The sequence below is a fragment of the Glycine soja genome, chromosome 1, assembly GCF_004193775.1.
Source record: "Glycine soja cultivar W05 chromosome 1, ASM419377v2, whole genome shotgun sequence".
Taxonomy (NCBI): domain Eukaryota; kingdom Viridiplantae; phylum Streptophyta; class Magnoliopsida; order Fabales; family Fabaceae; genus Glycine; species Glycine soja.
Genome location: NC_041002.1, coordinates 17,822,805 through 17,847,104, shown reverse-complemented (window position 1 = coordinate 17,847,104; position 24,300 = coordinate 17,822,805). Strand labels below are relative to the sequence as shown.

Here is a 24,300-nt window from a genome sequence, read left to right as displayed (position 1 = left end):
TAATTAGTTTATCTTTTGCTATTTATTGTATCGCTGCTGAGAACAATTTGAATTAGAATAGAATAATTCTATTTCCTCCGCATACGCATTGTCTCTCTTCTCTCCTCAGTTTTTTATTATTTCCTCCACAAAACCAACAGATATGTGAGGATGACAAAAGGGTGTCCTAGCAAGTATTGACATCAATGTTTCACTACGGTAGTGATTGCATGGAGTTCACGAATATAAGTAGAGGAACGAAGCAGTTTCGGACAAAACTGTTTGCTGAAATAAGCAATTAGGTGATCCCGTTACATAAGAACGACTCCCAGTCTAGTACCGAAGCATCAGTCTCAAACACAAATGGGATATTGAAATCAGGAAGAGTCAATATCAGTGTCTGTGTCATGGGCAGATTAAGATTATCGAAAGTTGTTAGAGCTTCAGGAGACCATTTAAATTTGTCTTTGCAAAGAAGATGAGTCATATGGGATGCGAGTTGGGTGTAGTTCTTAACGAAGCACTGGTAAAAACCAGTGAGGCCGAGGAACCAACACAGAGACCTGAGGAAAATGGAAACAGGCCAATTCAGCATCGCCTGTATCTTTGATGACTCAAGTTCGACCCCATTTGCTGACACAATGTGGCCCAAGTAGTGTATATGTCGTTGGCCAAAGGCACACTTGGGAAGTTTGAGATAAAACTCTTCCTGCTGTAGAGTATGAAGGACCTAGTCTAGATGGGTGAGGTGTTCGTCGAAGTTGTGGCTATACACCAAAATGTCATAAAAAAAACACCAGGATGAATTTGTAGATGAAGGGCTGAAACAAGTCATTCATCGTGGCTTGAAACGTAGATGGGGCATTATAGAGGCCAAATGGCATAATGACGTACCCATAGTGCCCTTGATGGGTACGAAAGGCCGTCTTGGAGATGTCGGCCTCTACCATGCGAATTTGATGGAAGCCTTGTGTAAGGTCCACTTTAGAAAACCAAGTAGCATGACCCAAATTGTCCAAGAGTTCGTCAATGGTAGGTAGAGGGAACCTATCCTTAATGGTAATGGTGTTTAAGGCTCGATAATTGTTAGTCGATGAATACGACTAACTTTTGTGTAAGAAATCTGTGCAAATTGTATCTAACTCCTCTCCTCCCATTTATGGTCATTTTGTAGTGTTGTAATTACTTTTTGTTAAATATAGGCAATAAGTACTTAGTACTCCCATTTCATGCATTTAATAATCATCCCCTTCCAATTTTAGGTTAATTAGGCAAATTTGTGAAGCGCTGATTTTGATCTGCTCGCTAAGCCAATCTTCCTGCTTAGCGAGCCATCCACTGAGTGCACGACTCTTGCGACTGAGCGCGAGGAAGAATCTGGAAGAAGGATGAGTTTTACATGCGCGCTAAGCGAGAGCTCATCCCGCTAAGTGCACCGCTTGCATCCATCTGCTAAGCGAGAAGACACGCGCTAAGCTAAAATTCACTTATGTGCGCTAAGTGAGCCAGAGTCGCGCTAAGCGCAAGAGCACCAACGAGACCACCTATTTAAGCCTGAAATTAGAAATGGAGGGAGAGTTTGGGCATTTCTCAAAGCTTCTGCATGTTTAGAGATTTCTAGAGAGAGAAAGGTCCAAGTTCCAGAGATTTTTGAGAGCTTCTGCTGTGCGAAGACTGGCAGAGAATTGAGCTTGAAGAGGAAGCCATCCTGAGAGCATGAGATGAGTCTGTGAGTGATTGCGAGGTTCTATAGGTGGAGGAGACATCCCCACTACTTGTATTTCTTCAATCCTTCATTTTTCTCTTCTCTTTGTTGTAAAGGAAGCTTCCCAGATATGGAGAGCTAAATCTTCTGTTGGTTCTTCCTTGTAGGTACTTGATGTAAATACCTTTATATCTATTTAATGATGTTTTATGTGTTCTCTGTGCTATCAGTATGTCATTTTAGTATGCTTTTTCCTTGATCACGTAGATGCATGCTTTGTTAGGATCATTCAATAGTGGGAACTGGTCTAATTCTTAGAACTTGATAGGACAGAGCTAGTTTATCGTATTATCATGAGGGATCGGGGTACAGTAACCTAGTTGTTTGTATGCTTGTCTTAATGCGGTTCTGGTCAAGTTTAGTCCAACAAGAGGGATCTGAGGATGATGCTTGATCAGGATTAGGCTAGACTATCACAAGGGATCGGGGTTTAGCATTTCAGGAGACACCATAGAACACACGAGCATTGTTAAGTAGAGAATATCCTTATAACATCAGGCACCTAATAGGGAGACCAACACGTTGTCTACTTGTCTTTACACATCATTACTCACGTGATTTTCCTTTTTAATAGTTAGTTTACATACCTGTTCATAGCCCACACATATCTTTTCATACAAGACACCTATTCACTGAATATAGCTTTACCAAGTAACACAAGTTCCCCCAGAGTTCGATTCTCAGTTCTTACCGTTTTATACTACTTGCGCGATTCGGTGCACTTGTCGGGTTCAAACAAGTTAGTTCAGTCCTAGGTGTCTATTCTTTATTCTTTGATTAACTGTGAATATTTGCTTTCGATTCATATTTGTTTTCTTCTTGAACTGGATAATCGTTGTTCCTGTTAGTGTTTTATATGCATACATCTCCCACGGACAATTTAGTTCCTCTGGACTTGGACATTGAAGCTATGTTAAGAAGGAACAGAGCCGAGAGGAGAAGAAAATTACTACAAGACAGGACAGTAGCTTCCATTCTAGAGGAAGAAGCTCATTCTTCTGATTCTGCATCATCTGACTTACCATCATCAAGGGAATCCACGACATATTTACTAGAAGCCGTTATCATGGCTGATGAACACCAACAAAGGGTTACCCTTGAGGACTACTCAAGCAGTTCAGTACCATAATTCTTTACCAGCATTGCACGTCCGGAAGTCAAAGCTCACAACATAAACTACCCTCATTCTTTAATTCATTTAATACAGGGGAACTTATTCCAAGGATTACCAAATGAGGACCCTTATGCACATTTGTCAACATTCATTGAAATCTGTAACACTATAAAGATTGCAGGCATGCCAGATGAAGCCATTAGAGTCAGCCTATTTTCATTTTCCTTGGTAGGAGAAGCCAAGAGGTGGCTCCATTCATTTAAGGGTAAGAGTCTGAAGACCTAGGAAGAAGTTGTTGAGAAATTTCTGAAGAAATACTTCCCCGAGTCAAAGATTGCGGAAGGGAAAGCTGCAATTTCATCAATTCCCTGATGAATCCCTAAGTGAAGCATTGGAGAGGTTTAGAGGATTGTTAAGAAAGACCCCCATCCATGGACTCTTTGAGCCAGCCCAGCTTAACATATTCATAGATGGGTTGAGGCCACAATCTAAGCAGCTATTAGATGCTTCTGCAAGGGGAAAAATAAAACGGAAAACCCCTGAAGAAGTAACAAAGTTGATTGAAAACATATCTGCCAGTGATCACGCCATTCTACGTGATAGAGTGCATCAACCCACTAAGAAGAGTTTACTGGAGTTATCATCACAAGACGCTATGTTGGCACGAAATAAGTTGCTTTCTAGGCAACTTGAGATCTTGATAGAAACCCTTAGTAAGTGGCTAACTAACTTGTCTAATGGTCAACCTTTACAGCCTTCTGTTTTGCAGGTTACAGGTTGTACCATATGTGGTAGTACTCATGAATCTGGCCTTCGCATTCCTTTTGAAGAGCAAACACAAGAGGTTAGCTACATGGGGAATCAACAAAGGCAGGGATACAATCAAGGTGGATTCTCAGGTTTCCAGCAGGGTCCTTACAACCAACAAGGACATGGAGATCACACCCTGGTAATCAATTCAACAAAGACCAAGGTGGACCTTCCAACAGGTCGTCTCAACAAGGGCCTAACATTTTTCAGAGGACAACCAAGCTGGAGGAGACTCTGACTCAATTCATGCAGGTGACCATGTCAAATCACAAAAGCACTGAGCCAGCATTGAAGAACCTTGAGATCCAAGTGGGCCAACTAGCCAAACAATTAGCTGAAAAGTCATCCAATAGCTTTGGGGCGAACATAGAAAAGAATCCCAAAGAGGAATGTAATGCTGTGATGACAAGAAACAAGAAGCGTTTGGTAGTTGAGGATGAAGATAGGGTGGCTTTGGAGAAACAAATTGTTGTAAAGGATGGCACTGAGAAAAAGAAAGAGGAGGTAACAGATGTGACAAGTCAGGAGAGTGAAAAACCAATAATGGTCGTGGAGAAAGAAATAAATGACCAAGAAAAAGAAATAGAGGTAGAAAAAGAAAGAAAATGAAGAAAAAGAAAAAGTTTAATAAAATAAAGAAGGGAAAGAAAAGAGTAGAAGTGAGAAAGCAAGAGAGAAGAAGAAAGAAAAAGCTTCAAATGAGGATACGAAAGTACCATATCCTGTGGTACCTTCCAAGAAGGACAAGGACCGTCATCTGGCGAGATTCCTTGATATTTTCAGGAAATTGGAAATAACTATGCCTTTTGGGGAAGCTTTGCAACAAATGCCACTCTACTCGAAATTTCTGAAAGATATGTTGACAAGGAAAAACAAATACATCCACTAGGAGAATATTATTGTGGAAGGCAACTGCAGTGCTATAATAGAGATAATTCTTCCACCAAAACATAAGGATCCTGGAAGTGTTACTATTCCTTGTTCAATCGATGAAGTCACTATGGGAAAGGCTCTCATTGATTTGAGAGCCAGTATCAACCTAATACCGCTCTCCATGTGTAGAAGGTTGGGAGAGTTGGAAATCATGCCCACGAGAATGACTTTACAACTTGCTGACCGATCCATCACAAGACCTTACGAGGTAATTGAGGATGTTTTGATAAGAGTGAAACATATGGTCTTTCCAGCTGATTTTGTGGTCATGGATGTGGAGGAAGACCATGAGGTTCCAGTCATTTTGGGACGTCCCTTTATGTCAACTGCAAGCTGCATAATTGATATGAGAAGAAAGACACTGGAGATGGGTTTTGAAGATCAGAAGATCAATTTTGATCTTTTTGAAGAAAACAAGCCGGTGCCAGAGCATAATGTTTGCTTGCAGGTGATGGAGGTTGAAGAAGAAGTCTTGAAGGTGAGGACCAATATTTGATCGCCCATTGAGGTAAAAGCATCAAGCTAATGACGTTAAAGAAGCATTTCCTGGGAGGCAACCCAGTTCTAATTTCTGCTATTCTGTTTTTTTTATGCATTGTATAATGCGAAACTTGCTTCATAATCATTACATTGGGGTATATCAGCTTGTTTTTGAATGATAGATATAAGGGTTTCAAATTCTTGAGAAAAGGACTAAAATAGAACTTGGAATTTTTTTTCTTCTGAAAATCAGTCCTTTCGCTAAGCGTAAGCGTCGCGCTAAGCGCATCTTTTGTCATGCGCTAACCGGAGAGTCTCTAGTGCTTAGAGCTCAACCCTTGCATCCCAGGCTGATTTGGTCTGTTAAGCTGGCCAAGGCTGAGCTAAGTCCATTTCCATTTGATATGAATTGGGCTAAGCAATGGCCTACTCGCTAAGCATATCGTATTCATTGGCTAAGCGCGAGACGTCGCCGCTAAGCCCATTTCGATGCGACCTAAATTGGGGTTCATTGAGCTAAGCGCTACTCATGCCAGCTAAGCCCAATTCCTTACAACCATAGCAGCACTAAGCAATCCATCATCTGCTAAGCGCATGCCCCTCTGTATTCAAGATGCATTATATTAGCTAAGCCGGCCCAGAGCCAGGCTTAGCGAGAGTTGTAGGTATTATGATCTGCAGAACTTGCTAAGCACCCCTTCTGTGCGCTAAGCCCAGCTTTATGAAAAAAAAAATTCATTTTGAATTTTAAGTTTGGGCTAAGCATGCAGTCCCGCTAAGCGAACCTTTTTGAGAAACCAAACATCTCTCTGGCTCGCTTAGCGCTGCGGTTCGCTAAGCGAGAGGGTCGAAAATTGCTTTAGTGAGTGTAACATCAGTCACACTCACCTTTGCCTGAAATTTTCAAACCACTGCCTACATCCTCTCTCTCACCAAATTCATGCATTCTTGCATTCATTCTTTCCGCATATTCTACGCATCTTCAGCAAACAACAATCCAAGTAAGTTCCTCACTCCCTTTACTCTTTTACTTTGGTGAACCTTAGGGTAGAAAACCATAGAATTTAGCTTTTAATTTTTAGGGTTTTAATTATATTAGATTAGTTAAAAATTAGGACATTGTGAATGATTGTGCTGTGTAGATAGTTTTGACTAGTTTGCATGTTTGATATGGCTTTTAGAGGCTCAAAAATAGAGGAGAAAACGAACTTCATTTTCTGCGTTTTTCTGGAAAACGCGATGAATTCGCTAAGCGTGCCTACTGCGCTAAGCGAGTTCATCTTTTGTGGATGAACATTCATCTTCTTGATGAGATACCTGTGGCTAAGCGGGGCTGACTCACTAAGCCCAGGTAACTTAGTCAATTTTTTGTTGTTGAAAGTCGCGCGCTAAGCTAGCCTATCTGGGCTAAGCTCATTTCGTTGCGGCAGCCATTGGGCTAAGCGAGCCTAGCTCCCTAAGCCCGCATACTTAGTGAAATTTTTGAAATTTATGGTCCCGCTAAGCGCAACCCTGCTGAGCTTAGCGCATATCTGTTGCGGCTATCATTAGGCTTAGCGGGCAGTCGCTCGCTAAGCCAATTATGCAGAAGCGGAATTTTCTTCAATATTCGCTAAGCGGCCCCCATGTCGCTAAGCAGTAGTGTTTATTTTGTGAAGGCGCGCTAAGTGGACCATGTCCCGCTAAGCCGCCAATGTTTTTTTTTTCTCAGTCTTATTTTTCTGTTTTTCAATTTGAATAACTTATGGTCTAACTAACTTTTTTGGGTTCCTTTGTGTTACAGATGGCCTCCTTTGTGAAAAATCAACTTCCATTGCCCAGTCTAACTCTTGAAAACTTGGGTTTCCTACTTTGATTACTGCCTTATGCCGAGCCCGAGGGGTTGTCTCTAACAGCCTCACATTTGAGCGCCTGAGCCCGACCATTAACTTGGATGACATCAGGAAGAACTGTTGGAACGTTGATGATCTAACAGTTTCATTCCGGGGGGTTAGGAGGGCGAGGGCGAGGCTAGCTGATATTCCATCTACTTCTACAGCTTCAACAGCTACTCCAGCATCTACTTCTATAGCTCCTTCAGTCCCAGCTCATGTTGACTCTCAGTGCTTCAAAGTATCCATCAGGGACAGATTCTATTGCTGCAGAGCCTACAGGTGGTAGCTCCTCAAGAATCCATCCTATAAGTAGAGCAGTTCTTAGAGATGGTAGCCTGGCCTGGGGCCCAACCTTCTCTTGATAGGGAAGGTGAAGGTCTCATAGTCTAGGTACCCCAACAGGTACAGGATGCTTCATCTGAGACCACCATTCCAGAGCCATTCACTCTTCATCATGAGGAAGGTGAAGAACAGGTGAGACCAGAGACTGCTGCTACTCCTGAGAGATCACTTGAGGGCACATCAGAGCCTCCTACTCCAGTGGCAGACCTCTCCTCACCACAGCCTGCAGCTGAACCTTCCACTCCCAAACTTGAGATACTAGAGGACCCAACCACATTAGTCCTGGCACTGAACACCTCTCCTCCAGCTACTCCAGTACTTCACTTGACAGGAGAGGAGGATGCTCAGACTCAGGATACCCAGGATCTGTCTCTGGAATTTTAAATTCCTGATGATTTTGCTTTTTGGAAATTATTATAACTATTATATTCCAGTACATTGTTTTAGTGATTTTGGTTGATGTTTATATATACCTGTGTTTTTTTTGTGGATATTTAGTATGCATGTTTTGAAGCATATGGAACAGTTTAACTTTATCTTGATGATTATGCAGTGAAACACTTTTATCTTTCTGTGAAATGGGTGTTATAAACTGATTTTGGATTGAATGCATGATTGTGTCCCTTTTCATGAGTTTGAGCAAGTGTGTATGTTAGACAAAGAAAGAACAAGAATGTGAGCTTGCAATTAGAATTGTTAGTTAGTAGACAGGTTGATTGAGAAAGAAAAGATTGAACCATAACCGATGAGAGTGTGATCTTAAACTGAGTGAACGACTAGCTTTAAGTAATAGTCTTTGCATCAATCTCTGAATTTTAGAATGAAATGTATGAATGTGGACATGATGAGGGCCATGGTTGTATATACAAGCCAATTGACCAAAAAGCTTACCTTGAATTATAATTGTATCCTTTGCACCCTTTGTGAGCCAAATTAAAGTTGCAAAATTGAACCTTGAACTTGAATGAATATCTCCAGATACCTTGCTTATATTCTAGGAGAGCATATGGTTCAAGGCAATTTACCCCAAAATTTGGGGGAGTTAATTGGGATGTAAAGTAAAAGGTAAAGCACATCAGCACACACAACAAATAAGTTGTGTTAAAAAAAAAAAGCAATCAAAGAAAGTGTGTTTTGTTGTAATAAGGTCAAATGCAAATTAAAGTGAAAGACTAGTGAGTAAGCTAATTGTATTGAAAAGACTACTTGGATAAGTCTAGGAATTGTGCTCTCTTAGAATCTAAGCCTTTGAATCCTAGAAAAATCAATTATTTTTGTAGCCAAGCCTCACTACAAGCCTGTGAAAGTCCTTCTGATTCTATTTATGCATTTCTAACTTTAAGGCATGAGATGAAGTACAAAGATTGGACCTCTCGCTAGTTGTTATTGATGAAAAGCTTAAACACTTATGCTTGAGTGAAACAGTAGCCGTGAGATTGTGGTTTAAGCTACTTTCCTTGATATCTGTCTTATGCCTAACTCCAATTAATTGTACAGGATACATTATATTCTTCTCTTTGAATAACTGCATGCTTTGTGAAAGACAGGTGATGAGGGCATTTTGCTTCATTCTATTATCATGCAATCAATAGTTTTTGTAGCATACACCTTTGTACATAGTCACTGCATATTCTTGTCACTTGGGGACCAGTGAGTTGTTCTTTATTTGCTTGAGGACAAGCAAAACTGTAAATTTGGGGGAGTTGTTAGTCGATGAATATGACTAACTTTTGTGTAAGAAATCTTTGCAAATTGTATCTAACTCCTCCCATTTATGGTCATTTTGTAGTGTTGTAATTAGTAATCGATGCAAAATCGCCATGTGTCGTCCTTCTTCTTAATGAGTAATATAGGCGAAGAATAGGGACTATAGCTGAGTTGAATGAGGTTCCGTTAGAGAATATCCTCGACTTTCCTCTCAATCTCATGTTTTTGGAAGTAAGGATATTGGTACGGCCTAACATTTACTGGCTACGAGTTGGGCACTAGGTGAATGGTGTGGTTTGTTGGTCGCGGAGGGGGAAGTGAAATGGGTTGTCGGAAACGGGGTGAGTAACGATCTAATAGGGATTGAAGTTTTGGTGGTAGTGGGGTGGTGGGAGTGTCTGACGAGGCAGTGGTATCTTAGAGTTGGAGGTGGAAGAGGGCAGCCACTCGATCCATGTGCAACACGTGCTTAACTTGGCCACGTGTAGCTTCTGTTGGGCCAGGCCCAATGCACCCTTGTAGCATTATGGATTTGTTGTTCCGTGTGAAAGACATGGTGACATGTGAATAGTCAGTGGTAATTGGGACGAGGAGTTTGAGCCATGCCACCCCAAAAACCATATCAGCACCCCCAAGGGCCATAACGTAAAGGTCTACATAAAATTGGTGACCTTGGACCAAAATGGGAACATTTTTGCAAACCTGATTACAACCAATTTCACTGCCATTACCAATCATGACACTGAGCCTCTGTGTGGGTTGAGCTGCAATGTTCAAGAAATGAACCATCCTGTCCTGAATGAAGCTATGGATGTTGCCCCCATCAATGAGGACAACCATATCGTGCCCATTAACCGAGCTTGTGACACGTAGGGTCACTGAAGCTGTGTGACTCGACAAGGCATAGAGGCTCAGTTGGGCCAGAAATGGGGCATCAATTTGAGAATCAGAAGGAGGATCCTCGGGGCCAGGGTTGGGGGGAGGGCGAATGATGAGGTCGTCATCATCAGAGGCAATATGGAGGAAGAATTTTGCCTGACACTTATGATTGGGGTCGTAACGTTCGTTGTAGTTATAACATAAACATTTCTTGCGGCAAAGTGCCATTTCAGCTGGGGTAAGGTTTTTGAAGTTTGTTTTCCGGGAGCTGGAAGGAGCAGCGGAAACTATGCCAGAGGCATCGAGTTGATCAGAGAGACCGACAGAGGGAAAGTGGTCAGACGGTGGTGAGAGCTTCTGCGAGTATCATTGAACGTATCCTCCAGAAGTCTGGCCAAGGCTAGGCCTAAACAAGCGATAATGGTTGTAGAGCTTAGACCTCGTGGTAGATATTGGGTGGCAATCCTGAGATAAAACAACTGAGGAGAAATGGAGGAGGAAGGCCCACAATCCGGTTAGCTAGGCTTTCAAACTCCCATAGATAAGTGTTGATGGAACCATGCTACGAGAGCTTGAAGAGTTCCCTGCGAGGATTGTTGTAGAAGGATGAGGCGAAACGCATCTGCAAAGCTTGGAGGAAATTGAACCATGAGAAATCTGGTCATTTCAGAACATCCACTGCTACCGACTTAAGGCAAGCCCATCGAGATAGAAGGAAGCCACTTGGAGACGCTCGCCATCGGGAGTGCCATGGTAGTCAAAGAATTGGGAAATTTTGAATATCCAGGACATGGCATTGGGACCATTGAAACATGGAACCTCAACATTCATGCAGGGTGGAGTTTGCCCCAAAGAATGGTCGGGGGAACTAGTTTAGAGGGAGTTAAGGTGAGAAATAAATTCGTTGAGTTTGGAGTGGAGGGAGCTTTGTGTAGACGTGAGGGCGCTCTGATTTTGAGTCAAAATGGTAACGGCCTCTTCAAGTTGAGAGAGAGTGGGAACGAGTGTTGTTGGCCATGGGGAGGAGTCAATGGAAGCACTAGTTGATAGGAGTCGTGGACTCGAAACCTTCTTAAATTTAAGGCCAGGAAGATACCTTAGAATTAAGAGAGGAGACAGGTTTTGCTTATTAGTTTTCTTTTCCTTTTCATTATCAACTTTACTACATATTTATAGATTTACAAGCCTAAGATAATTTCAAAAAGGTAAAACAGAAAATACTGAATAACAGAAAGGTAGGGGACAATGAACAAACATCTAACATATTCCATTATCAATCTATGCCACTACTAACTAACTTTCCACTCAGGATTAACGACCTTATGGCCTAGTGGATATACTCTTCCCAGCCTTGTGGCCTTTTTGAGATATTTTTGGGCCCGAAACCTCCCCTTTGGTCCTGAGTGCTATCAGTTTTTGTCATTGAGTTCTCATTTGTGCAATGGCTTTCTCTTTTTCAGGTTTCTTTATGGTGATCAAGATCGACTTTTCATTGAAGAAATTCATATTGATTTGAAGCATTCCAAGACTGAAACGGTTGTCATGGTAAGGGATGGAGAGAATCTGAATGCTTCACAGATATGGCATGTTTTGTAGCAGGTTGAGGGTTCCTTTCCTGTTATTTTAGAATAGTTAATATGTAAACTAAATTTTCAGTTACTATTCTTTTTGTTTGTTTTTGTTTATAGTTCTGTATCACTTTGTGTGATGACCTTGATTACCTTGACAGAAAACACACAGTAAGTATTCTATGCATCCTTGCTTTACTTTTTCACAACGTATGTATGCATCCTTAGGTTGAGTAAGGACATTAACATATTTACCTTTTTATGGATTTGGATATAATTGACTTTAGGTAATTTCAGTTCTCCTATGCAAAATAGTTTTAAATTTTATGTAGTCACTACAAAGGGATAAATTAGGGAGGATTATTGATGCAATCCTACTCCGCAAGGGCATTGGATAGAAGGATCCAAGAAGATTGGGCCAGAGATGCAAGAGAAGGCCTTAGGGTAGATTTCGGGCCCATGGCCAAGTATGAGCCCGCTTATCTATGTACATATTAGATTAAGATTTCATTATTTTTTGGCCTTGTATTTAGGGCTCCATCATATAGGTAAGGTACCCTAGAAATGTATGATTTTTCAGCCCTTGTATTTTAGGGCACATAGACTAGTTTTGTATTAGGGGTAGTTTTGTAATCTCACATGCATTAAGTGAATATTTGATATGTGTGTTGGAAAATAAATTTAATTGAATTGCGAGAAGCCCAATCCAATTAAATTTTAGAGGGGGAGGTGAGCATTTGCTTGCTACACCCATTGCCACATCATATAGTCACACTTTGTGCATGTCCTTCATGCTTTACATGTCTCATGACACCTAAGGACACTTAGTGGAGAATCTTGGACTTGATCTTGGATTAGTGGGCTAAACCATAACTAAAATTCACTAATCATAATTAGTGAAATATTGGCTCCAAAATTTGGCTCCACAAATTCAATTTCAAATCCAAGTGAAATTTGACTAGAAATTTAAATTTCCCTCCAATTTTGTGTGACACTTAGGCAATAAATAGAGGTCATGTGTTTGCATTTTTTTCAACTTTGATCATTTGAAAATAAAACTTCAGATTTCAGAGCTCTTTTAGAGCACAAAATCTCGTGCTCTTCTCTTCCTCTCCCTTCATTCATCTCCTTCTTCCTCCAAGCTCATATCCATGGCCTCCTATGGTGGTGAGCTTCTTCTAGACTCATCTTCTCCTTGAAGTGGTGTCTCCTCTCTCTCTTACTTCTCCATTCCGCTGCCATTTATCTTCCAAGAAGCAAAGGAATCCATTGATGAAGAAAATCCTAGGCCTACAAGCTCCAATGGAGTAAGGGGTGAAGAGTCTAGTGAGGAAGTCTACCCCCACGAAGAAGGTGACCTCTTAATGGTTAGAAGGCTTCTTGGAGGTCAATCTTGTGATCTATCTCAATCCCAAAGACAGAACATCTTTCATACAAGATGCAAAATTTTAGATAAAACTTGTTCTCTCATTGTGGATAGTGGATCTTGTTGCAATTTTTGTAGCACAAGATTAGTTTCCAAGTTGAACCTCACTATCATGCCCCACCCAAAACCTTATAAACTTCAATGGCTCAATGAGCAAGGGGAAATGATAGTTAACCAACAAGTGAAGGTACCTTTCTCTATTGGGACATATAAGGATGAAGTTAATTGTGATATAGTTCCCATGGAGGCAATACATATTCTTTTAGGAAGGCCATGGCAATTTGATAGGAAGATCATTTACAATGGCCTAACTAATGAAATTACCCTCACCCATCTTAGCACTAAATTTGTGTTGCATCCTCAAACACCTTCACAGGTGGCCAAAGATCAACTAACTACGAAAGATAAGAGGGATGAGGAAGAAAAACTAGAAAAACAAAAGAAAAAGAAGGATAGTAAGGCCTTGGCTTCAAAGGCCAAGGGGAAGGAAAATGAGGAAAAGGATTCTTCCAAGAAGATTGTTAAGAAGGAAAATCATTTTGCAACAAAAGGTGATATTACAATAGCACTCCTTCTTAAACAATCTTTCTACCTTCTCCTATCAAGGGAAACATCCCTTAGCATCGCCATACCTCTTGAGCTTGAGGTTATTCCTCAAGTAAAGGAGTTGTTGGATGAGGGTTTGGTTCGCAAGAGCTTAAATCCTTGTGCTTTGTTGGTGCCTAAAATAGGTATTATTAGGCACCAAATCTCTATGATAGGTGGTATGATGAATGTGTTGAGTGGTGCAACACTCTTTTGTAAAATCACTCATGCACCCAACATCTTCATGATTTGTGTACATAGGGACTCATTAGGTAGGTTTGTTCGTATTTTTTGTTTCAATGCAAACCTAGGTGCTCATGTGGGACACCTTAGGTTTGTCGTAATTTTTTGTAGGAATAATCAACATGAAAATAAAGAAAAAAGTATGTTTTATTCCATTACTTTCCTTAACTTTTTAAATAGTGATCAAGGGCTTCCCATGGACCCTAAGAGAATAAAGGTCATTCCTGAGTGGCCTACTCTGCCAAGTATAAGGGAAATTTGGGGCATCCATATCTTAATAAACTTTTACAAAAGGTTTGTCCCATATTTTTCTATACTTGTAGCACCACTCATTGAGTTGGTGAGGAACTATATTCTCTTATGGGAAGATGGCCAGGAAAAGGGTTTTCAAACCTTACGATACTCTAACATACCCAACATCACTAATACATATGTTTTTATTCTTTTTACAAGTGTTGAGGAAAGAATTAATGAGTTTCAAGAACCTCTGGATTTGAGGTCAAATCCTTTTCCAGTTGGAGGGAATGATGCAATCCTACCCCCCAAGGGCATTGGATTGAAGACTCCAAGAAGATTGGACCAAAGATGCAAGAGAAGACCCTAGGGTTCTCATGAGCCTTAGGGTAGATTTCGGGCCCATGGGCTAAGTATGAACCCACTTATCTTTGTACATATTAGATTAAGGTTTCATTAATATTGGGTCTTGTATTTAGGGCTCCATAATGTAGGTAGGGTACCTTAGAAATATAGGATTTTTCAGCCCTTCTATTTTAGGGCACCTAGATTAGTTTTTGTATTAGGGGTATTTTTGTAATTTCACATGCACTAAGTGAATATTTGATGTGTGTGGTTGAAAATAAATTTAATTGAATTGGTAGAAGCCCAATCCAATTAAATTTTAGAGGGGGAGGTGAGCATTTGCTTACTACACCCCATTGCCACAACATATAGTCACACTTTGTGCATGTCCTTCATGCTTTACATGCCTCATGACACCTAAGCACACTTAGTGGAGAATCTTGGAATTGATCTTGTATTATTGGGCTGAACCATAACTAAAATTCACTAACCATAATTAGTGAAATTTTGGCTCCACAAATTCAAGTGAAATTTGAATTGAAATTCAAATTTCCCTTCAAATTTGTTTGACACTTAGGCTATAAATAGAGGCCATGTCTATGCATTTTTTAGAACTTTGATCATTTGAATATTAACTTCAGATTTCAGAGCTCTTTTAGAGCACAAAATTTCGTGCTCTTCTCTCCCTCTCTCTTCATTCATCTCTTTCTTCCTCCAAGCTCTTATCCATGGCCTCCTATGGTGGTGAGCTTCTTCTAGACTCATCTTCTCCTTGAAGTGGCGTCTCCTCTCTCTCTTCCTTCTCCATTCCGCTGCCATTTATCTTCCAAGAAGCAAAGGAATCCATTAATGAAGAAGATCCTAGGCCTACAAGCTCCAATGAAGCTTACATCACTATCTTTTGAATTTTGAGTCTAATGCATTTAGTAGATGACATGTTCTAAATCAATTCCTAGAAGTAGTCTTGTTAAACTTTTTTTTTTTCTAAGTTTCCTACATGATGTCTATGATGAAGTTGAGTTGTGGTGCTGAGTTGTGGCTAGATTTGTGAATCAAAATAAGTCTTAAGCTCTCTTGAATTATGTTATTCAAGATAATTGAGCATAAGCAAGCACAAATTGTAACTATCCAAGCGTTAAGCAACATAAACACTACTCTTGATTTCTAAGTTGAAATCGCTGGTGCTGGCAACTTGAACATACGAACTTATATAAATTATTTGGAATTGATAACTACGTGTTTTGAGCTGAAATTTTTACTGAATTTTCTACACATCTGGACCAAAATTATGAAAAAAGAACCAAGTGATTTGGATTAAAGGAAAAGATACGAAAAATCACACAAGTTGGCAGAAAAATTAGTGTCCAGGAAAAAAAAGTGAAAGGGAAGTGTGTTTGTTGTTTTGGCTCAAAATTTCTTCTATAATTGGTGCCTATTTTATACCAATCCTAGTTCTGAAATTTAAATTGAAAATTACTGTGAATACAAGTTCCAAAACTAGGGGTTTCTTGAGTTATTTTTTTATAGTTTTTTTTACTCTACTCTAGAGCCATTCTAAGTTTCTCTTTGAGTCCTAGCTTGCTTTTATGTGCTTTTCATTGCTTTAATTGTTGAATAATCCTTGAAAATTTGTCTTGTTAAAATTCTATTGGTTTAGCTTTCATTTCATTTTTTTGGTCTTTGGTTATTGCTTGTCTCCTTGTTTCCTTGTTTGTGAGTTTCCATATAAGGAATTGGATAGGAGGATTGGTGCCTTCCCTTGAAGAATTTGAGTCAAGAAGCAAGGGGAAAACCACCTTAAGAGCTATTGGACTAAGAAGCACTCCAAATTGAGTGAATCACCAAAGAGAGAACAACCACCAAAATTGAGGACCTTTTTGTAATTTTGTAATTGACAATTTACTTACTTTCATTGCTTTCAAATTTTGTAACAAATAGGCCTTTCATTGGAAGAAAGTTGGGAGCCTCCAATAGGTCAGCCTACTTCCATTTGTGTGTAATACTTTTAGGCAATTTTCCCTTAGGATTGTGAGTCTTTTGTTGGGAACCTTAAATGTGGTCATCCAAACACTATTAGGATTCGCCTAGTTTACATTTCTTGCTTACTTTCATAGCTTATTTCCTTTACCTTCCATTGTCAAACCGCCTAGATAGCTTACCTTTTACCAATTAGTTTTTACCTTATCTTTCACACCTCTTTTAGTGTTTATTTTGGCTAGTTTCAACCATAGTTTCTTCGACCATTTGTTTTCAAACCCCCAACAAGAAAGAACCACAACTTAGGAACCAACATGAGTCTTCATTCTTCATCTAGTGTTAATGGTGAGGGTTCTACTCCTAAGGACCCCTTTTATAAGATATTAGATGAGTTGAGATCCCTTAAGTTGTGGAAAGAAAAACAAGAGAGAAAAGAAAAAGGTAAAAAAAGAGTGGAAGAAATAAGTCAAGATGAAAGAGAGAAAATAAGAAAGGAAGAAAGAAGAAAAATAATGAAAGAAATGAAAAGAGAAAAACATGCTTCCTATAGTAGTCATAACTCTTGCAAGAGCCTAAGTGAAGAAATTCGTGACTATTATGAAGGAAGGCATAGGTCACATCTTAGACCTCACTCCCATAGGAGAGAAAATGTAAGAAAGCCTCAAGAGGCTAACATTAACCTCCCATACTTCCATGGGAAGGACAATGTAGAGGCTTACTTAGATTGGGAAATAAGGGTAGAGCAAAAAAATTAAAAGAAAGTATACTTTAAAATATTATGGCTCTCATTCTTATCCAAAGAAAGACCAAGGTCTAGCCATCTTAGGGGCAGCACCTTCTTAGCCCAGTGATGATAAGGGGAAGGCAATAGAAAAGCAACCCCCTAAGGCTAGTATACAAGAAAAGACTAGCTCTATAAAGTGTTTTAAATGTCTTGGAAGAGGACAAATTACTTCGCAATGCCCCACCAAGAAAACCATGATTATGAGGAGCCAAGACATTTATAGTAGCCAAGATGAGGCTACTACTTCACCTTCCTCTAGTGAAAGTGAAGAAGCAAAAGGGGAAGAATCTAGTGAAGAAATCTATCCCCAAGAAGAAGGGCAACCTTTAATGTTTAAGGAGGAGTGTAAGGAGGTAAGTGTCTCCTCCAAGAGCTTAGCTAAGAAGGAAAGGCATTTTGAAATAAAGACAAATATTAAAGAAATTTCCCCTCTTAGACAACCTCCACATTTTCTCCTTTGTAAAAAGACACTTGTTAGCATTGCCACACCTCTTGGGCTTGAGTTTATTCATCAAGTAAAGGATTTGGTGGATGAGGGTTTGGTTTGCAAAAGCTTATATCCTTGTGCTTTGTTGGTGCCCAAAATAGGTATTATTAGGCACCAAATCCCTAAAATAGGTGGTATGATGAATGTTTTGAATGGTGCAACCCTCTTTTGAAAAATCACTCGTGCACCCAGCATCTTCATGATTTGTGTACATAGGGACTCATTAGGTAGGTTTGTTCTTATTTTTAGTTTCAATACTAACTTAGGTACTCATATGGGACACCTTAGGTTTGTCATACTTTTTGGTAGGAATAATCAACATGAAAATATAGAAAAAGGTATTTTTTATTGTATTACTTTTCTTAATTTTTTAAATAGTGATCAAGGGGTTCCCATGAACCCTAAGAGAATAAAGGTCATTCCTGAGTGGCCCACTCCACCAAGTATAAGAAAAATTTGGGGCTTCCATGACTTAACAAACTTTTACAAAAGGTTTGTCCCATATTTTTCTATACTTGTAGCACCACTCATTGAGTTGGTGAGGAACCATGTTCCTTCATGGGAAGATGCCTAGGAAATGGGTTTTCTGACCTTATCTTAATTCAACATACCAAACACCACTAATACATATGTTTTTATTCTTTTTACAGGTGTTAAGGAAAAAAGCCCAGAGTTTCAAGAACCTCGGGATTTGAGGTCAAATCCTTTTCAAGGGGGAGGGAATCATGCAATCCTACTCTGCAAGGGCATTGGATAGAAGGCTCCTAGAAGATTGGGCCAAAGATGCAAGAGAAGGCCTTAGGGTTCTCATGAGCCTTAGGGTAGATTTTGGGCCCATGGGCTAAGTATGAGCCCGCTTATCTTTGTACATATTAGATTAAGGTTTCATTATTTTTTGGCCTTGTATTTAGGGCTCCATAATATAGGTAAGGTACCCTAGAAATGTAGGATTTTTCAGCCCTTGTATTTTAGGGCACCAAGATTAGTTTTTGTATTAGGGTAGTTTTGTAATTTCATATGCATTAAGTGAATATTTGATGTGTGTGTTTGAAAATAAATTTAATTGAATTTAGAGAAGCCCAATCCAATAAATTTTAGAGGGGGAGGTGAGCATTTGCTTGCTACACCCCATTGCCACATCATATAGTCACACTTTGTGCATGTCCTTCATGCTTATATGTCTCATGACACCTAAGCACACTTAGTGGAGAATCTTGGACTTGATCTTGGATTAGTGGGTTGAACCATAACTAAAATTCATTAATCATAATTAGTGAAATATTGACTCCACAATTTGGCTCCACAAATTCAATTTCAAATCCAAGTGAAATTTGGAAAGAAATTCAAATTTCTCTCCAATTTTGTGTGACACTTAGGATATAAATAGAGGTCATATGTGTGCATTTTTTCAACTTTGATCATTTGAATATTAAACTTCAGATTTCAAAGCTCTTTTAGAGCACAAAATTTAGTGCTCTTCTCTTCCTCTCCCTTCATTCATCTCCTTCTTCCTCCAAGCTCTTATCCATGGCCTCCTATGATGGTGAGCTTCTTCTAGACTCATGTTCTCCTTGAAGTGGCGTTTTCTCTCTCTCTTCCTTCTCCATTTCGCTTCCATTCATCTTCCAAGAAGCAAAGGAATCCATTGATGAAGAAGATCCTAGGCCTGGAAGCTCCAATGGAGCTTACATCAATTATATTTTAATATTAATATTTAATAATGATAATATTTGATAAGTGCCTTTAACTTCTAAGCAGTTTGTCTTGTGCAAAGTTAGCATGCTTATCTTTTACCTATAGAAAATAACATTAAAAATAAAATCTAGGCAAGGATAATATTGCCTGCTCATTCTAAAACATAACCATATGAACTAATTTCATATCTTCCCTTTTGTTAATTGTCTCTCCTACCCTAGAAAGCATTAAACAAGTTCATTAATTCTTAAGGAATACATGCTTATTTTTTGTAATTTTAATTTTGCGTTGCTCTTTTTATATCTAAGGATAGCTTATTCACTAAATATAACTTTATTTTCTTATAATGCTATGTTTTCTTCATACCAATCCCAAATTAGAGCAAAAATAATTTAGTGATATTTTATTATAATCTATCTGGGTCTGGGTGACTGAAATTATAAGTCTGATTTCATGAAAAACAAAAAAATAAAATAAAATAAAATAAACAGCATCGGTTTTCGTTGAAAACCATCTTAAAATGTATGACATACTAAGACGATTATCACTAGAAAACCATCTTAGAATTATGATAATCTAAGACAATTCAAAAACCATCGTGGAAAGTGAACACTTTCCATGATAGTGGCTTCCAAGATGGTTCATCAACCGTCGTAGAATACAGTCAAAAATCGATGTAAAATATGTTTTTTCTAGTAGTGTGTTCATCTATTATATTATTGGCCATTGCTAGGTGCACAACCTTTTTAGGTGGTCCAATATACACCACTATTGTTATCCTTTAGATAAATCAAGGCGTAACTTTTATTATACGCCCTCCCATGCTAAAATTTTCCCCTTCTTCATGTTCTCTGTAAACCTCTCCCTTTCTTGCAACCTCTATGGTGCCTTCATTGCTTTTTGGCATGCGCTATCATTAGAGGCGACTTTCGAAAATGATGCCACTTTTTTTCCTACTTCTCTTTCTCTATACTCACTCACAGCCTTTGAAGGAACCTCCAAGCCATCACTCCTACCTTCACTTTCTCTCTAGAAATCAAAACCCACCAAAACCCAATTCTTATTCAAGAAAAAGCAAGCCCAAAATCTCGTTGCATCAATGCAAATCATGAATTTGAAAAGCATGGTATGACATCAAGCATAAATAGAGTGTAACAAACATTTGAACTATAAATTAGGGATTCAAATTCACACGGTCTCTCACGCTGCCATAATGATCAAGTGAAAATTGAGGCAGGAGATGTTGGAGGACATTATTCTCCCTTCATTGTTCAAAACCGTGTTGAAAAAATGCAAATCCATTGAAAAAAACGAGGATTAGAGCTAAAGCTTGGAAATATTAAAGCCCAGTGTCTTTGGAACCACTATGCCAGTAATTTACACTAGGATTGGAGTTAAAGCATGAAAATATTAAAGCTCAATGTCTTTAGGACCACTACGTGGATGGTTGACACTAGGATTTGAGCTGAGGCATAATAATGTTAAAGCTTGGTGTCATTTGGATCATTGTGGTGCCAATGATCGACAGCAAAGTTGGAGCCGAAACATTATTGAAGTTTGGTGTTTGATGTGCCATCATTTTCTTCTATTTTCTAAACCCTTTTTGCACCATTTTAATTACTGATTGGTCTTAATTATCAATTAATTAGGCAGTTTTATTATTTGGGCTCATTTAGCTAATTTGATGTTTTTAATCTAATTTCAGGAATTAATGAAACATTGGGCTTAATCCGGATTTTGGTTGTGGACTTGAAGAGGGCAAATAAAGCAGCGCTTACCTTAGTTAATTTCTAATTAGGAAATTTCGCAATTTTATTTTATGTGGTTCAATGTTTATTTCGTTTTGGGCCATAGTATTGTAATAGGGCCCAGTGACTTTGAGTGACTCTTTTTAAATAGCAGCCTTGGGATTCGTGCAAGGCATTCTGTTAGACTATTATTCAGAGCTTAGGGTTTATGGTTTTGAAGTTTTTCTGTTCTAATGCTATTGTTTCGTTCTTAATGCAATTTTCCATTTCCTGCTTCTAACTACAATTTCGTTCTTGTTTCTTCTTCTACTTTCATTTATGTTTCTGTTTCCATTTTCGTTTCTGTCTCATTTACGTTTCTGTTTATTTACGTTTCTGCTTCATGTTTCATTTACGTTTTCTGTTTGAATCTATGGAAGGCTAATTATTCTGGTGTTGTTTCCTTTTGAGGAAGAAGCCCAACTCTCTTTGAGGTTTCGTTTATAATGTGGTTCCCTGGCAGTTTTCCGTTCACCAGTTAACCCAAATTCGTGAACATTAATCAATGCACGCTTCGTGTTCGATTAATTGCCTCTGAGCCTAACTTGCGTTCATGCTTAATGGACGAAGGGCTAACTGGTGTATGTGGTGCCTAATCACGTATTGACAACCCTAGGTTGATTTTCGCTTAGTAAATTGAAATAGGGTTGGATTAAGTGGTTAACTGTTAGGGACGAATTCTCCATAACCCAGGATAAGAGAATGGCTTCTAAATCAGAGGAAACAACCCAATTTTAATATTATTAGTTTCGTATTTCAGTTTACTTGTTCTGCTCCTTAAATCACAAAACAAACAAACCCCCCCCCCCCAATCGTTACTATTACTGCAAGTATATTATGAACAATTGGTTTATCATTGCTCGTTGGGAAACGACCTAGGATCACTTCCTAGTTGCTGCATTTTCTTGTTTATTTGATTCGGGTACGGCCTCGATCAAATTTGGCGCTGTTGCCGGGGAGCAGTGTCCAAAGGTTCATAATAACTAGCTAGTGTTGTGTGTTTAATTCTTTCGTGTTTTAAGTTTAATTGTTAGTATTGTGTTAGTATGTGTGTTAGTGTTGTTTAGTGTCCTGGTATTCTGTTTAGTGTGTGTTCTGTTTCAGTTTTCCTATTAAGCGCTTCTCCTGTTTCAGTTTTGGGTGTTTTGCTGTGAATAGTGTTTTGCGATGGACTTAGCGACCACTTTTGCTTGTGGCAAAATAGAGTAGTAGTAGAAATCAAGTAGAGACAGATTTTAGCGACCACCCATGCTGAATTATTTGAGATTTTTTGTTTTAGTAGCTAGGGTTGTTATTTTTGGATGAAGTTTTTTGTGGTAACTTCTTTTAATCTATATTTTGTGGGAAAAATAGCTAGAGCCTTTAGTTTGGTCAGATTTGAAAGTTCCAAAAAAGTAGCAAATTTTGTGTTTGTTGAAACTTCAAACGGCCATAACTTTTGCTCTGGTTATCAGAATCGCAATTATTATATATGTATTTGGGGTAGAAAAAATTTCCTACGCCATAGGCCAGCTGAGGTCTCCATCGTCCAAAAATAGTGATTCTGTCAAAAGTTTTTTATTTTTTCAAGTTTTATTCACTTATTTTTCTTAACCTACCATTTTTAGCTTCCATAGTTAGACTTTGAATTTTTGCTTGAAATTTTGTGTGCTATCTTCTCATCATTTTATAAGGTTGCTCACAAAATTTCAAGTCATTTGGATATCATTTGGGGGTAGCTGTAGTTCAAACCTGCACCTTTATTTACATGACAAGGCAACTAGTTGTGCATGCTGAATGTAGTGTATGACTAGAGGCAATTCATCTGACTTACAACCCTTGGATCCTGAGATAGATAGGACATTTCATATACTAGTTAGGCATCATTTTATACCTTTTGATCATCCTGAGCATTCCATTACTAGTGAATCTGTGCATCTGTTATTGGTGATTTTGAACATCCTGATTTTGAGCATTCTGATTCTGAGCATTCTGATTTTGAACATTCTGAGAACATGGCACAACCTCCACCCTGTGAGAGGACTCTAAGGGAAATGGCTGCATCTGATTTCACCTACGAAAGCTTGTGCATCCAATACCTTGATGAGGATGTCCCATATGTTCTTAAAACTGGACTGATTCATTTGCTTCCAAAGTTTCATGGCCTTGCAGGTGAAGACCCGCACAAACATTTGAGGGAATTTCATATTGTCTGCTCCACCATGAAACCCCCAGATGTCTAAGAGGACCACATATTTCTGAAGGCTTTCCCTCATTCTTTAGAGGGAGTGGCAAAGGACTGGCTATATTACCTTGCTCCAAGGTCCATCACGAGCTGGGATGACCTTAAGAGAGTATTCTTAGAAAAAATTTTCCCTACTTCCAGGACCACAACCATCAGGAAGGATATCTCAGGTATTAGACAACTCAGTGGAGAGAGCCTGTATGAATACTGGGAGAGATTTAAAAAACTATGTGCCAGTTGCCCTCACCATCAGATTTCAGAGCAGCTGCTTCTCCAATATTTTTATGAAGGACTCAGTACTATGGAGAGAAGTATGATAGATGCTGTTAGTGGTGGAGCCCTTGGAGACATGACTCCTGCTGAATCCAAAAATTTAATTGAGAAGATGGCTTCCAACTCCCAGCAGTTTAGCACCAGAAATGATGCGATAGTCATTAGAGGAGTGCATGAGGTAGCTACAAACTCAGCTACATCATCTGAAACTAAGAAGCTTGAAGGCAAACTGGACGCATTGGTTAACTTGGTAACCCAGCTGGCCTTGAACCAAAAATCTGTACCTGTCGCAAGGGTCTGTGGTTTGTGCTCCTCTGCTGACCACCATACAGACCTTTGCCCTTCCATGCAGCAACCTGGAGCAATTGAGCAGCCCGAAGCTTATGCTGCAAACATTTACAATAGACCTCCTCAACCTCAGCATCAAAATCAACCACAATAGAACAATTATGACCTCTCCAGCAACAGATACAACCTTGAATGGAGGAATCACCCTAATCTCAAATGGTCTAGCCCTCAACAACAACGACAGCAGCCTGTTCCTTCCTTCCAAAATGCTGCTGGCCCAAGCAGACCATACATTCCTCCACCAATCCAACAACAACAGCAACCTCAGAAACAACCAACAGTTGAGGCCCCTCCACAACCTTCCCTCGAAGAACTTGTGAGGCAAATGACTATGCAGAACATGCAGTTTCAACAAGAGACCAGAGCTTCCATTCAGAGCTTGACTAATCAGATGGGACAATTAGCTACACAATTGAATCAACAACAGTCCCAGAATTCTGA

At 39.2% G+C, this 24,300-nt stretch overlaps 1 protein-coding gene and 1 non-coding gene across 2 annotated transcripts; one reads left to right on the top strand and one right to left on the bottom strand.

Annotated features, from left to right (window-relative positions):
• Positions 1-3,926: 3,926 nt before the first annotated feature.
• LOC114412337 lies at positions 3,927-7,681 on the top strand. Its single transcript, XM_028376214.1, has 4 exons — positions 3,927-4,172; positions 4,558-5,079; positions 7,153-7,272; positions 7,358-7,681. Exons 1-4 carry the CDS (start codon positions 3,927-3,929, stop codon positions 7,679-7,681), a joined length of 1,212 nt encoding a protein of 403 aa, XP_028232015.1.
• Positions 7,682-23,386: 15,705 nt separating this feature from the next.
• Positions 23,387-23,493, bottom strand: LOC114368783. Its single transcript, XR_003657414.1, has one exon. It is a non-coding gene; the product is annotated as a small nucleolar RNA R71 (small nucleolar RNA).
• Between the last annotated feature and the right edge of the window lie 807 nt (positions 23,494-24,300).